The sequence below is a fragment of the Plecotus auritus genome (genome assembly GCF_963455305.1).
Source record: "Plecotus auritus genome assembly, chromosome: 6".
In the NCBI taxonomy this organism is placed as follows: domain Eukaryota; kingdom Metazoa; phylum Chordata; class Mammalia; order Chiroptera; family Vespertilionidae; genus Plecotus; species Plecotus auritus.
In genome coordinates this window covers 117,209,070-117,225,371 of record NC_137773.1, presented here as the reverse complement: position 1 = coordinate 117,225,371, position 16,302 = coordinate 117,209,070, and the positions used below count along the sequence as shown (strand labels likewise).

At 46.6% G+C, this 16,302-nt stretch overlaps 1 protein-coding gene across 5 annotated transcripts in view; it reads right to left on the bottom strand.

The window, feature by feature from the left end:
• SHQ1 (SHQ1, H/ACA ribonucleoprotein assembly factor) overlaps positions 1 to 7,941 on the bottom strand; it is a 205,090-nt gene extending 197,149 nt beyond the window's left edge. For 3 of the 5 annotated variants that reach the window (XM_080677011.1, XM_080677010.1, XM_080677009.1), the window contains exon 1: positions 7,731 to 7,941. In XM_080677011.1, coding sequence (XP_080533137.1) covers positions 7,731 to 7,873 — 143 coding nt within the window. In that variant the 5' untranslated portion in view covers positions 7,874 to 7,941. Of the gene's footprint in view, positions 1 to 7,182 lie in introns of all 5 variants that reach the window. The other 2 variants (XM_080677013.1, XM_080677012.1) reach the window with 2 other exon arrangements.
• Positions 7,942 to 16,302: the final 8,361 nt, after the last annotated feature.

The following is a 16,302-nucleotide window of genomic DNA, read 5'->3' as shown; positions in this document are numbered from 1 at the left end:
TAAAATTAGAAATCAGCTACAATAAAATAATTTTTTAAAAAATCAAACATTTGGAGGCTAAAAAGCATGCTATTAAACAATGATGGGGTTAGCAAAGAGATCAAAGAAGAAATAAAAAGCATCCTGGAAACAAATGACAATGAAAACACAACAATCCAAAATCTATGGGATACAGTGAAAGCAGTCTTAAGAAGGAAGTTTGTAGTGCTACAGGCCTACCTCCAAAAAGAGAAGAAAAACTGGTAATAAATTATCTAACCCTATAACTTAAATAATTAGAAAGAGAGCCAAACAAAAAGCCCAGAGTAAGCAGTACGAAAGAAATAATAAAGATCAGAGTGGAAATAAATGACATAGAGACCAAAAAGACAATACAAAAGATTGATAAAACCAAGAGCTGGTTCTTTATCAACCGAAGGACTTATATGCATGCATATAAGAATAACCAACGGATGCAAAACATTGGGGGGTGAGGGCATGTATGGGAGTGGGGTGGGGGTGGGGGACAATGGTAAGATATGTACACATATAATACCTTAATTAAAAAAAATAAAATCAGGAAAAAAAAGAGCTGGTTCTTTGAAAGGATAAACAAGATTGATGAACATCTAGCCAGGCTCACCAAGAAGCAAAGAGAGAGGACCCAAATAAACAAAATCAGAAGTGAAAAAGGTGAAGTAACAACCAACCCCACAGAAATAGAAAGGATTGTAAAAAAAAAAGATACTATGAACAACTCTATTCCAACAAATTGGACAACCTAGGTAAAATGGACATTCCTATAAAAATACAATCTTCCAAAACTCAATCACGAAGAATCAGAAAACCTGAATAGCCAGCTAACTACCAATGAAATTGAAGCAGTAATCAAAACACTTCCAGCAAATAAAAGCCCTGGTCCAGACAACTTCACAGGGGAATTTTACCAAACATTCAAAGAACTAACACCAATCCTCCTCAGATTATTCCAAAAATTTCAAAAAGAAGGAACACTTCCAAGCCCTTTCTATGAAGCCAGAATTATTCTAACCCCAAAACCACATAAAGACATTACAAAGAAAGAGAATTTCAGACTAATGTCCCTGATTAACATCGATACTTAAACCCTCAACAAAATTCTAGCAAATTGGATCCAGCAATACATTAGAAAGATCATACGCCATGCCCAAGTGGAATATATTCCGGGGATGCAAGGCTGGTACAATATCTGCAAGTCAGTAAACATGACACATCACATAAACAAACAGAGACAAAAATCATATGATCATATCAATTGATGCAGAAAAAGCATTTGACAAAATCCATCACCCTTTCTTGATAAAAACTCTCAGCAGCCCCAGCCAGTTTGGCTCAGGGGATAGAGAGCTGGCCTGCTGTCCAAAAGGTCCCAGGTTCCATTCTGGTCAAGGGCACATACCTTGATTGCAGGCTCCTCCCTGCACTGGCCCTGGTCAGGGCTCATGCAGGAGACAACCAACGGATGTGTTTTTCTCAATTGATGTTTCTCTCAATCTTTCCCTCTCTCTTCAACTCTCTCTCTAAAAAAAAAAAAGAAAAAAAAATCAATGGAAAAATATCCTCGGGTGAGGATTAAGAAACAAAAACAAAACAAACAAACAAACAAAAAAAAACTCTCAGCAAAGCGGGAATAGAGGGATCACACCTCAACATAATGAAAGCCTTACTATATGACAAACCTACAGCCAACATCATACTCAATGGGCAAAAATTAAAATCATTTCCCTCAAGAACAGGAATAAGACAGGGATGCCCTCTTTCACCACTTCTGTTTGACATAGTACTGGAAGTGCTAGCCATAGTGATCAGACAAGAAGAAATAAAAGGCAACTGTCATATTTGCTGATGATATGATACTGCACATAGAAAAACCTAAAGACTTCATCAAAAAACTAAATGATTTAATAAATGAATTTGACAATGTAGCAGGATACAAAATTAACAACCAGAAATTGATGGCATTTTTATACACCAATAATGAATTGTCAGAAAGAAAAACTAAAAAAAAAAAATCCCATTTACCATTGCAACAAAAAGATTAAGGAGGTAAAAGACCTGTACTCAGAAAACTACAAAATGTTGAAAGAAGATATAAGGAAGATAAAACAAGTGGAAGAATATACCATGTTCATGGAATGGTAGAATCAACATCATCAAAATGTCCGTACTACCCAAAGCAATCTATAGATTCAATGCAATACCCATTAAGATACCAACAGCATAGTTCACAGATCTAGAACAAACTCTCCAAAAATTTATATGGAATAAAAAAAGACCCCGAATACCCACAGAAATCTTGAGAAAAAAGAACAAGTTGGAGGGATCACAATACCAGACATCAAGTTATACTACAAAGCCACTGTTCTCAAAACAGCAAGGTACTGGCACACAGACAGACATATAGACCAATGGAACAGAAGAGAGAACCCAGAAATCAACCCAAAACAGTATGCTCAGTTAATATTTGACAAAGGAGGCAAGAGCATACAATGGAGTCAAGATAGCCTCTTCAATAAATGGTGTTGGGAAATTGGACAGATACATGTAAAAAAATTGCAACTTGACCACCAACTTACACCATATCCTATATAATCCTATATAATAAAGAGGTAATATGCAAATTGACCATCACTCCAACACATAAGATGGCCGCCCCCATGTGGTCAAAGATGGTTGCCTCCATGTGGACACAAGATGGCCAGCAGGGGAGAGCAGTTGGGAGGGACCAGGCCTGCAGGGGAGGGCAGTTAGGGGTGAAGAGGCTGGCAGGGGAGGGCAGTTAGGGGCAATCAGGCCAGCAGGGGAGGATAGTTAGGGGCAAGCAGACCTGCAGGGGAGGACAGTTAGGGGTGACCAAGCTGGCAAGGGAGGGCAGTTCAGGGTGACCAGGCCAGCAGGGGTGGGCAGTTGGGGGCGACCAGGCCTGCAGGAGAGGACAGTTAGGGGTGACTAGGCTGGCAGGGGAGGGCAGTTAGGGGTGACCAGGCCGGCAGGAGACGGCAGTTAGGAGCAATCGGGCCGGCAGGGGAGGGCAGTTAGGGGTGACCAGGCCAGCAGGGGAGGGCAGTTGGGGGCGACCAGGCCTGCAGAGGAGGACAGTTAGGGGCAACCAGGCCAGCAGGGGAGGGCAGTTAGGGGCAATCGAGCTGGCAGGGAAGCAGTTAGGCATTGATCAGGCTGGCAGGGTAGTGGTTAGGGGGTGATCAGGCTTGCAGGCAGAAGCAGTTAGGGGCAATCAGGCAGGCAGGCAGGTGAGTGGTTGGGAGCCAGCAGTCCTAAATTGTCCAGCAGTCGGACATCCCTCGAGAGGTCCCAGATTGGAGAGGGTACAGGCTGGTAGGAGGGACACCCCCCATGAACAAATTTCGTGCACCAGGCCTCTAGTACAAAAATAAATTCAAAATGGATAAAAGACTTAAACGAAAGACAAGAAACCATAAAAATCTTAGAAGAATACATAGGCAGCAAAATATCAGATACAGCTCATAGCAATAGGTTTACTAACACATCTCCTAGGACCGTGGTCGGCAAACTGCGGCTCACGAGCCTCATGCGGCTCTTTGGCCCCTTGAGTGTGCCTCTTCCATAAAATACCACAGCCTGGGCGAGTCTATTTTAAAGAAGTGGCATTAGAAGAAGTTTAAGTTTAAAAAACTTGGCTCTCAAAAGAAATTTCAATCATTGTACTGTTGATATTTGGCTCTGTTGACTAATGAGTTTGTCGACCATTGTCCGAGGACAATGGAAATGAAGGAGAAAATAAGCAAATGGGACTACATCAAAATAAAAAGCTTCGGCACAGCAAAAGAAATCATCAACAAAACAGCAAGAAAACCCACTGCATGGGAGAACATATTTGCCAATGCGACATCTGATAAGGGTTTAATGTCCAAAATTTATAGGGAATTCATTCAGCTTAACAAATGGAAGATAAACAATCCAATCAAAAATGGGCAAAGGACCTAAAGAGACACTTTTTGAAAGAGGATATAAGAAGGCCAAGAGACATATGAAAAAACGCTCAAAGTCACTAATCATCCAAGAGGTGCAAATGAGGTACTAAACAAAAATGAAGTACCATCTCTTCCTGTCAGAATGGCTATCATCAACAAATCAACCAAGTGCTGGCAAGGATGTGAAGAAAAAGGAACCCTCGTGCACTGCTGGTGGGAATGCAGACTGGTGCAGCCACTGTGGAGAACAGTATGTTGTTTCCCCAAAAAATTAAAAATGGAACTCCTAGGAATATATCCAAAAAAATCAGAAACACCAATCAGAAAAAACATATGTATCCCTATGTTCATAGGAGCACAATTACAATAGCTAAGATTTGGAAACAGCCTATCGTAAGTGCCCATCAGTGGATTAAACAACTGTGGTACACCTATACAATGGAATACTATGCTGCTGTAAAAAAGAAAAAACTGCCAAAACCTGTTTGGCTCAGTGGATAGAGCATCGGCCTGTGGACTCAAGGGTCCTGGGTTCGATTCTGGTCAAGGGCATGTACCTTGGTTGCGGGCACATCCCCAGTGGGAGGTGTGCAGGAGGCAACTGATCGATGTTTCTCTCTCATCGATGTTTCTAGCTCTCTATCCCTCTCCCTTCCTCTCTGTAAAATATCAATAAAAATATATTTAAAAAAGAAAAAAAAAAGAAAAAACTTTTACCATTTGCAACAGCATGGATGGGGAGCATTATGATAAGCAAAATAAGCCAGTCGGAGAAAGATAAATATCACACGATCTCACTCATATGTGGGATATAATGAACAACATAAAGTGATGAACAAAAACAGATCCAGAGACACAGAATCATCGAACAGACAGTCCAACCTCCGAGGGAAGGGGCGATGAGGGGGTGGGGATTAAGAGATCAACCGAAGAACTTGTGTGCATATAAGCATAACCAATGGACACAGACAATGGGGAGGGGGGGGTTGAAGGACCAGGCTGGGGGGTGAGGACAGCCTGGGAGAGGACAATGGAGGGAAAAGGGGACATATGTAATACTTTCAACAATAAAGAATTTAAAATAATAATAATAAAATAGACTTGTCTCTTTATTTGAAAAAGTTTCTATGACTGCCCAACACTGACTAGATTAAACTCATCAGGAGGCATATCAAGCCAGCACCATTCTATTCCAAAATTAAAATCTGAGCCTCCTTTCCTCTCCCTTGCTTCCTTTTCTAACAATAAAAATAATAGTAATAATAATAATAATAAAACTTGGCAGTCCCCAAAGGGCCCAGGGCTTCGCAACTTCGTTACCATTGATCCCGATGTTTCCTGGAGCTACAATGCATTTTCCAAGCCAATATCCCTTCTAAACCCAATATAAGGAGTCAGTTTATAAATCAGTTATAATAGTTACAAATACTAACTTTACTATCAGAATCTGAATTGCATCCCAGTTCTTCCATTGACCAGCTCTGTAAATTGATTTATATAAGTTAACTAACTTCAAGGCTCATATTCCTTATCTTTAAAAAAGGTAAAATAACAGAATCTACCACAGGGTTTCTACAAGAAAGAAATGATAATGCAAAGAGCTTAATGGCTGGTACAGTATGTAAGCATTTGAAAGATAGGAACTATCATCAGCTCCCTCCCCCCAGACTCTATAGAAGTATAAACTCTTACTACCTAATAGTGAAATCCTGTTTGTTCACACATCTGCTTCCCCTGCTAGACGCTCCATTCCTCAAGGAGAGGGTGAAGCTTTATTCGCCTTGGATAGACTGCAGCAAACTGTATTTTCAAAAACGGCCCATCTCCCAGCAGGGGGGTCTATGGCATGTGCCCTCCCTTGAGTGAGTGGCTTCCGGAACTGTTTTAACCAACACAATAAAGCAGAAGTGACACTGACTTCTGGGATTAAGTAATAAAAGATTAGAATACTTTCAAGAACTTCAGCTACCCAGTCAGTGCTCCAACTCCCTGAAGGAGTCACAACTAGACCACGAAAGACCACTCAGGCGCCTGAGACTCCTCCTCACCCACCCCACCGCCCCCATTGCTCAGGCTGCTCCAGATCCAGCCACCCTGTGACCAACCTGAACTGGCAAGCCAGAGCAGCTCGCCCAGCTCCTGACACAGAAACCAGGACAGGGAGTGAAAGGACTGCTGTTCTATACACTAAGTTTTCTTCGTCCTGCAGCAACAGACAACAGGAACAAACCCTTAATAAACAACAATGCCGAATGATTATTGAACACATGGATAAATACCAGGCATGATAATGAGGACTATGTATGCATTATCTCAGTCCTCCTATCAGCTCTTTAAAATCACTAACATTAGTCCCACTTTACAAATTAGGAAACTGAGACTGAATAACTTGCCTAAAGTCACAGGGCTCTAACTGTGCTGAGACTCAGACATGCCCAACTCCCAAGCCTCCGCTACCCAAGGAATGGATCCATTTGTGCGAAGAGTGAGTCCTCTTCTGTCTTCATCAAAACTCCCCCACGTAAGCAGAGAGGTTTTCACTTTGAAATTTTTACTTTATTGTCTTTATTTTACTAGTATAACCCTATCTCATTTAAGAGCTTTTCTCTGAGCCTCTACCCCCCATTGTACCAGAGGTAAATAATAGAACCTATTTTGCCGGACTTTTCTAAAATACAATGAGATCATTCACATTAAGCACCAACCTGGAGTAAAAATTCAGTATATGTTCGCTAGCACCACCATCATCATCTTCCTGTCCTTCCTGTGTTCAATATCACCTCAGATAAACATGGGCGCCCTTTTCTCCTCTACCAGGGCAATGTATTTCCCTACAGAGCACTTGCTACGATGTGTAGCTAGAAGCTTACTTACTTTTCTTTCCCCGCTACAATGTAAACTGCACGAGGCTCCACCACATTCCCAATACTGAAAACAAAGCCTGGTATATACCATGGACTTGACAAATCAAATAGATGAGTAAAGAAATAGGGAAGGGCAGTATATTCAAGGAGGTGGATCTCAGTTAAGCCAAATGGATATCTGAGCAGAACCGGTTCAGCCCAGGGAAGGCACGTGCTTGCCTGGAGAGGAAGGTTTGTATTAGGAAAGTACGTGGTTAGGAAGGTGGGCTGAGCAGCCGAAACTTAAATGAAAGGTTCCGAGGTGGGTGTCCCCTCCTCCGAGAGCGAGCGGAGAGCAAGTAACCTACCATGTTTGGAGGAAGAATCCGGCAGTGCCCTCTGTGAAATGGGCCAAGAATCGTGCCTATCGCCAGAACCGCGCGGTCCAGGTGAAATGCACCGGAGCCCTCCCCTCCAGGCGCGGCCCGCCGATCCCGGCACGACCATCACCATAAGGGCAAAGCCAGACAGAAGCGGCAGAGAGGAGGCGGGTCGAGGCTCCCGGTGGGAAGCGGGCCGTCGGGGACGCTCGGGTAAGAGGTCCAAGGACAGGACGCGGCTCAGAGAGTGACCTGGACCGACTGTCTGGCAAGGACACACGCAAAGCGGAAAAAAGAACAGAAACCGGAAGGTGGCGTGGTCGCAAAGCCACGCTTCGCAAGGGCTAGGAGTCCCTTTAACGTGGGGCTGAGTGCGACGGAGGGAGGGGCGGGCGAGGGGAAAGCGGGCTCCCGCCGCGTCCAGCCGCCCGGATGGCCCGGATCCCGGGCGCCGAGCAGCGGCGGACACCTCGGGGCTCCGCCCCCACCCCCCGAGGAGCGGTTAGACCCGCGAGGGATGCGTGGGGCCCACTCGCCTGAGGAAATACGGCTTGGCGTAGAACCTGAAGTCGACGCCCTGAAAGTAGACGTCGAACTCGGAGACCCGAGCGTGGGGCACGCGGATGGCGACGGTCAGGAAGTCGGGGTCCTGGCTGAGGTCAAACGCCGGTGTTAGCATCGCCGCGGCCCTACTCAGATCCTCGAGAAATCTTCGCTGGCCCACCCCTCCGGTTACCCCAGCGCTTCCGGATCACGGTGGAAGTGCTCCTATGTGGGAAAGGAAGTCCCGCCCCACCGCTATCTCCATGGAGACGGGACGCTATTGGTGGAGCGAATCGGGAGCCAGGAGCGGGGCTTTGTGCATAGGCAATGTGCTCAGGGCATAACTTGGAAAAACCAGGGCATGTGTCCGCCTCAGACGCACTCAACCCTTAGCGATGCTTAGAGATGATTTTAATAGCATCGGCTTCCCAGGTAGAGGCCTGCGTTTGAATCCCTCTTGGCCACTTCCCTGCTGTAAGACTGGGAAAATTACAAAACCTCTCTGTGCTTCAGCTATCTCTTCTATAAAATGAGGCTAACACTAGGGCCCAGCCTCATAGAAATACTGTGAGGATAACATCAAATTCTGTAAAGCTCTAAGAACGAACGTGCCTGGCAAGTTGTCTATGCTCAGTATGCTGGAGCAGTCACCGGGCTGCCAAGCAACATCCATACTGTGGTTCTCCTTAGTTCTCATCTGTTTGGCTAACAATTCTCCCCACCACTCCTCTCCCCCTCCACATTTCTCTCCCACTTCCTCTCTCTTATAGTTCCTTATTTGTATAGTTTCCTTATTTGCATATATATATATATATATATATATATCTTAATATATGTATTTTTATTGATTTCAGACAGAAAGGGAGGGGGAGAGAGAGATAGAAACATCAGTGATGAGAGAGAATCATTGATGGGCTGCTGCCTGCACACCCCACACTGGGGATCAAGCCAGAAACCTGGGCATGGGCCCTGGTGGGAATTGTTAACGTAAAAAAACAATGAAACCTGTGAAGAATTTTTGTGAGTTTATTTGAGCCAAATTGTCAACATATGCTGAAGTATGGTAGCAATGAGCTCAGGTAGAAACTGCTGTTTGGCTTCTGTACTTATTTGTTTGCTTAAACAATAGAAAGTTACTTTGATTTTCTGAACTTATGTATGCTATCCCAATACTCCATTGGTGATGGTTTGAATATCCCATTGGTTGTGATCTCACTGGTCATCGAAGCACATTCTTCTGGGAACCAGGACAGCTCAATTATCCTAAATTGTCTCAGTAGCTACAGATAACGAGTTTCGGTTGACTCAGTGGTCCCGGAATCTGGACAGCACAATTATTCTAAATTGCCCCGGTGGACCCAGATAATGTGTTTCTGTTGATTCAGTGATTCGTAGATACTTTAGATAACTAACTTGCTCAATTTCGCTTCTGTAAATGCTTTGCACAAAACAGGTTCCTCATTCCAGACCCAAAGATGTAATTGATACCTTTGTGATAGTCTGCCTGAAAGATGAGACAGAGGGCCGAAAACCAGGACTACAGGCTTTATTAGAGGAGAAGGACCCTGCCGGGCTGCCTTGCAAAGGAAGAGAGCACACGTGCAGGAGTGAACACACCTTTTGAGGGGAGGAATGGGAAGGGATGAGGCTTAGGGTACTCGGCACAGCTGATTGGTGGTTTCATATAAGGCACATGATTAGGCATTTAGGTACTTAGGAATCGGGGACTTAGGGTATTTGGCAGGTGCTGATTGGTGGTTCAATGTATAGTCCATATAAGGTGCCTGGGTAGGTGCTCAGGAATGTCCAGGCTGCAGGTGCAGTTTACATCATACTCTGTCCAACAGTTGGGGGAAGGGAGGATCTGTCATTCCAGGCTTTTGGTAATATTATTTTTAAAAAATTGAGAGTCCGGGCAAGGTCAGGGGGTGAAGGTCCATCTTCCGTAGCTACTTCCTGCTGAGAGCGGGTGTCGTCAGGGGCGTCTACCTGGGGTCTCAAGGATTCTGGTGCTAGGTTCTGAATTCAAGGCCAGATAGATCTCTGCCACCTTCTGGTTGGCGAACGCCTGCATTCTGTTCTGCAAGAAACTAGTGAAACAGCGCATGAGACAGGGGCCAAAGAGCAAAATTAAAAGAATACCAGTGGGCCTAATAGTGGGAGGAGCCATGGGGTAAGTGAGCAAAAACAGGTAGTGTTTTCTGTGCTAGATGAGGGGTACAGCAGCATGATTTCCCCAAGAGACTGGTTGGTGAAGTCTTGAGAGCGATCTTGTTGAGTCACTTGAGAGGTAAAAGCTGGTCTTGAGGCTGCCACAGCATCACTTGTCTGGTTTTTCTGCTTTCTGGGCCTGGAGCTGAAATACAACTGAGACCTAGATGTTATTTTTAGGGGGAAAAGAGTAGGGGTCTCAGTTGCCTCACTAGTGATATGAAAGGGGAGAATAGGTTACCCTGGGGGTAAGGTTCTTGTTTTCCCAGTTTTGCCCCTTTTTGGGCATCCACATGTTTCTTGTAGGTCTTGAGACAGGGTTTCAAAATAGGTAGAGCAGTGGTTAAGCTCCCTGTGGCAGTTCCAACCCCTTGTGTGATGCCGAGAGTTATGAGGAGAGGGATTATCTGGACTCCTCTTTTGTGTCACATATGATGGGTTACGGGGACAGGTAAAGATTGATTATTGGGGGCTGCATCTACATTGGGTGAGAGATAGATGAGAGTACAGGTTCCTGTCCAGCTGACGGGGAGACACATGTATGTGTTTTCCCCACAAAGGAAGAAAAATCCCTGATCATGGAGACAAGCTAAAAGGTGTAAGGAGAAGAGGTGGACTAAAGGGTATGAGATTCCTTTTTCTAGTTCTGCACTCCAAGCTGAGAGGGTAGTCGCCATGGCGCTACCAATAAGGGGTGACAGATGAGTGATTGAGATTGTGTTGCAGTGAAAGTGGGAAGGAATATTAGAATGGGCTGTTATCCAAGGGAAAAGAGAAAGGGAAGGAGCAGTGAAAGATGAGGCTGGAGGAAAGGCAGGGGGAGGAGGGAGTAGGCCCCGAAGCCTGTTTCCAGGCCTCTAGCCACTTGAATTTTAAACCACCACATTTTTCCTAGAGATAATGATCATAGAGGAGATAAGGAGATAAGGCGTTTACAGTCCCAGGAATGGCTCGGCCTTGTGGGTCCAGAGAGTGAAACTGAGGTAGGTGACTGGTTTGGGACAACTGGGTTTTATGAGGGGATGCATGGTAGCCCTGGCCAGGCACCGAGGTAGAATGAGAAAAGAGAAAATGGGGGAATTTAGTAAGATGCAGTGTAGACGTGAGGTGGCTAATGGCTGTGAGACTAATCCGTCAACCCCCATAATAGAGACTGAGGAGGGGACAAGGGTCCCAGTGAATTCGAAGGGCAGAATAAATGGCCCTAGTGTCAATTAAAAGGAGATCGGTTTACCTGACACCACAGTCGTTACCCGAAGCTCTGTCCTAGTGATGTAAGTCTGTGGGGCCCTGTCAGGGCCTGGGCAGCTTCAGTCTTTGGTGGCCAGTCCCAGGAGGTCTGGGAGCTCCAAACCAGGTCCAGAGGGTGGCCATGCTGGACTGGCTGAGGCCTGAACCGGAGGGCCAGACTGCAGTCTGATTTCCAGTGGCCTTCCCTTTCGCACCTTGGGCAGGGCCCAGGCAGGGGTCTCGGGTTTGAGCAGGACTTGGCTCAGTGTCTTTCCTTGTTGCATTTGAAGCATGGGCCCGGAGGAGGCTTAGTCCCTGACTTACCTGCAGTTGGAGGACCGGCACTTCGTTTGGGGTTCATGAGAACGGTGGCTAGGAGTTGGAAGGCCTTCTACTGGGCCTCAGCCTTGGCCTGATCTTGCCTTTGATTTTGAATTTGGGTCTCCTTGTCTCTATTATTAAAGACCTTAAAGGTCAGGTTAACGAGGTCTTTTTGAGGGGTTTGTGGACCTGCATCTATTTTTTGAAGTTGCGGCGTATGTCGGGGGAGCAAAGGTGGTCAGGTCAGTGGAAAAAGAAACCTAAGATGCCTCTCAATCAGTGAGGCTGGACATAGAGAATGGGACATGGACTCAGACTATGCCCTCAGTTCCTGCTGCCTCCCTCAGGGGTAGAATGGATGTGGGAATAGAAGAAGCTGTTGCGGAAGGCAGTCTTTAGGTGGCCTGAGAATGAGTGTTAGATGGGAAAGGCTGTTTTGGAGCTCACGTTCTCAGGATTTGGGCTCTCAAGAAGATCAGAAAGTGAGAAGGGAATGGCCAGCCACCTGTGAATTTGGTTGCTGGAGGTCACGGGGACAGAGATTAGGCGGAGAACACAGGGGAAGGAGGGCGGTTAGAATTCTCAGAGGGTAGAGCGCGGGATGCGGATTCTGCGGCAGGGTTGTAAGGGGCAGTGGTGAGAGTGAGACGGGTGGAGAGGAATGATCCGCTGGGTCGAAAGAGCAGTCAGAAGACAGAGAAAGGGGCTGAGGACAGGTTTGAGAGGGCAAAGAGGACTTTGTGAGGAGGATCTGATGGGTGGAACATGAAGAGTAAAGCGAGGGGCCAGAGGGGTGGAGGGGTGGCCAGGAAGCCTGTTCGTAGGGATCTCGAATGCTTTCCCTGTCCAGTGGCAAAAATTATCTAGGTCTTGGAGGATATTGGAATCAAAGTACCGTTTTTGGGTGGCCAGGTAGAGCTTCTTTGGTTTGATGTGGCCAGAAAGACCAAGGGTCGAGAGATTGGCGAGGAGACACCCTAAGGATGTGTAGAGGGGGTTTGGACTGAGAGGTCCCCATGACCGGAGGGAAGGGCCACCGGGAAGTTGGGGAGAAAAGAAGGAGCGTCCTCCTTTTCCCTCAGCCAACCTGTAGAGAGAGAGAGAGACGAGAGAAGGTTCCAAGGTCGTCACCCCGAGACCTTTCCCATGGAGTAGAGCAGAGTTTTCCTGGCCAGGCGCCTGGGCTTTCGTAGAATGTAGAACGTGTAGCTGAGTAGACAAGAAACTCTGAGGCCCTTCCAGGTCAAGGGAACGATGCGGGGGGGGGGGGGGGGGTGGCGGGTTGGGAAAGTCCTTGAAGCATACCGGTGAGAAAGCGACGAGATCCCCCCGTGTCCTGGTACGGCAGGGTTCGAGAAGTGTCCGGAGTGGGCCAATCAACTCAGAACCATGCCACCAAGCAGAGCCAGAAGCTCGGGGCTAGGTTCAAGGATCGTCCACGCTCCCGTGCACCTCTCCCAGACTTCGGCACCAAATGAAAGATGAGACAGAGGGCCAAAAACCAGGACTACAGGCTTTAGTAGAGGAGAAGGACCCTGCCGGGCTGCCTTGCAAAGGAAGAGAGCACACGTGCAGGAGTGAACACGCCTTTTGAGGGGAGGAATGGGAAGGGATGGGGCTTAGGGTACTCGGCACGCGCTGATTGGTGGTTTTGAAGCATCCATCTTATATAAATACTGCTGTTTGAAATTTTAGCCCTGCTATTTGGCTTCTGTAAATTCTTGCTTGCTAAGACTACTCCCACTTCAGAGAGGCCATTAAACCTTCCCCAGACAAGGTTATCAGTGCTGGTGCCAGGCCAGGCCTCTGGTTGAGGTCTCAAGGCCCCAGCACATACGGGCTCTTTAAGAACTTGCAAAAGGGGCCGGAAACACCCCATATTTGGGAGACAAAGAAGGTAAAAACATATAAATAGGGAAAATTCCTGCATGTTGGGGCCCAGAATTTGAGAGACATTCTCCTCTGGACCCGCGCATAATAAATGTAACTCCATCTCTCTAAGTATTGCTTTGTTCTTCTTCGGTTTTCTGTAACATTATTGGTTCCCTGACCGAGAAACAACTGTGCTTGGCCTTTTTGGCCTCCGGTGAATGGGCCGGGTTTGAGGCCGGGGGAGCCGGATAGGCCTCCGGGAGGTGCCGCTCTGCTGATTTAGCAGAATTGAACCGGGGGACTCCGGGTGCTCCCGGACCTCAGCCCAGGACCCGGCCGGCATCTGGAGAGAGTGGACGGACACTTCTGGACCTGTCGACAGAATCTGTAAGGTAGGGGCCCCGTCAGTTCAGCCCACTCCAAGTGAGTGGAAGGGGGAGCTTGATCACCTCCCCGGAAGCCATATGGCTTCCTCAGGCAAATTAATCAGGAGTCAGGAATTAGGTGACTATTTAAACTCTGGGTAAATATCTGGTAGAAGTAAAAAACTCGGACTAGCTAGTATATAAATGTGGGACTCTGGAGGTGAATGAAGGAATTATGAGTTCACTTTGCTGTTTGTTTGTGTGGGACTAGCCAATTTACTACTGAGAAGGGGGACTGGACGCAGTCTTAACTCCTCCGGTAGGTTCTCACCAAGACTTTGGGAGTGCCCTCATGCCCATCTGGGGATTTGGGCATTGTTTTGTTTATCTGCTCAGCTCCAATCTGGGCTAGTCTACTGAGAGAGTGTGAGTATGGATGTTTGTCTGTCTTGGCATAATTATCTGCTCATTAACTGGTCTGTGTGAAGCAAAAGCCACTTTGTGCATTCTGGCTGTACACATGAGAGTATTTGTTATCTCTTTCTATTGTTTAATTTGTTTAAATTTAGGGCGGACCTGTTGTGATGGTCTGCAAACGTCTTAAGCAGCGCTGCTGAGTTATTTTTCTCGGAGATGTTTGCTCTCTATCACAGTAGGAGGGAATCAGCCCATTTAGCTAATAAAAATTTTTCTCTCTGTTTGTATAAGTAAGGGTATCAGTTTGCTCTGATTTGTGAATTTGCTGTATTAAATTGAAATTTTGAAGTCCTAGGGTTAATTTAAAGGTATAAATTTGTGACATTTCAAAGAACAAAGAACTTTTATTTATGGCTTTCTTATCTCGTTTGGTGGTTGGAGACTTCCAGGGGCAGGGCTTACAGCTCCGCAGGGCGGAGAGATTTACAGGCCCTGTCCCTGCCTGTGACATCATAGTCCAACATTTGTTTGACTTGCTGTTTTCAGTTATTAGGATCCTCATAGAGGACATAACCTGGGTTTCCCTTCCTCTCTCATCCTGATTCTAATATCATCTGTAACTGGATTAAAGATCTTTTCTTTCAGGAGGCCATCCAGGCTTTCAGTTCACAAGAAATCTCCCTACACACCCTTATCTTCCTCCTCCCTATCTTTCCAGGCTGACTAAGAGTCATTTTTCTCCACAGGTCGGACCTCAGCCTTCGAAAGGGAGGACTACTACAGTGGTAGTCTGTAGTTTTCTCTGAAACTCCCACTGTTTCTATTTCTCCCCTCTATAGGAATTGTCTTCCTCTGACTCACAATCAGAAAGAGAGACAAGTGCCGAAACCGGTTTGGCTCAGTGGATAGAGCGTCGGCTTGTGGACTGAAGGGTCCCGGGTTCGATTCCGGTCAAGGGCATGTACCTTGGTTGCGGGCACATCCCCAGTGGGAGGTGTGCAGGAGGCAGCTGATCGATGTTACGCTCTCATCGATGTTTCTAGCTCTCTATCCCTCTCCCTTCCTCTCTGTAAAATATCAATAAAATATATTTAAAAAAAAAAAAAAAAGAAAAGAAAGAGAGACAAGCAACTGGACTGGGGGATGGGACAGGGGAAGGGGGGGTTGTCCACAGTTAATTATGAAGCAGGGAGAGATAGGTTTTTGTTGATTTTACTGGCTGCAGACCGCTCTGCTGGCGTAGGGGTATGGTCCAGGTGTCTTATCAGAACTTCACTAGATTTAAGGTCGCAAGTTTTCTGCAAGCATAATTAATACATTAAAAGAACTAAACTCCCAGGAGCCAAGCGGAGGAGAAATGGAGCTGAAGTCCGCAGCTGCCCTGGTGATTTAACTGGTTGCTAGGCAGACTCAGTCCCCAAGAGCCAGGTGAAAGAAGGGGGGCTGGATGCCCGAGCTGCCTGCAGTGGCCCTAGAAGGATCTACAGCAGCGAGAAAAGCGGGGGACAGCAGACATTTACCTGACACTAGAGCTGCCCCGCTGCTGCCCAGTGAGTAATGAGTGTTTTACAACAAGCAATACAAGACTTAGGCCTTTGGCTTGCTAGCTACAACAGTTAAACCAGAAGCCAGTGACTGCTACTAGCCTTCCTGCAGCCCCAGGAATAGAGCAGCAGGCCCGGGATCTGTAAAAGCAGCAGATAGAGCTAGTGAAAGCTCCCTGTTTGCAAATGTACTGAAAGGGTTCACTACCTGTTGCTGCTGGAAGAGGAGGGGCTGAGATCCCTTTCCAGTGCACTCCCTTGGGAGAGGCCTGGTCCCTGCTCTGCCACAAAGGGGACTGGCGGGAAGACAAGGGGCCTAAAACCCAAGCCACTGCCACAGAAGCGCTTTGAAGTATGCAAAGCTGTTTCTAACTGCAACTCTGGCTGTTTTGGACTGGCAGCTTAAAGTCAAAGAGCAAAGGAAAGGCACTCTCCCTGGACCGGGGAGCCTTCAGGACTTTGAGATTCTCCGAGAGAGGAGTCTGACTGAGGGATGGCAGAGACCCTGTTGGGTTGGAAAGACCTAAGGCCACATGTTAAACTTACAAATTACGGCTTTCTAGGCAGATGTCCAAGCCCAGTTATGTAGGGGTTAAGCTACCTGT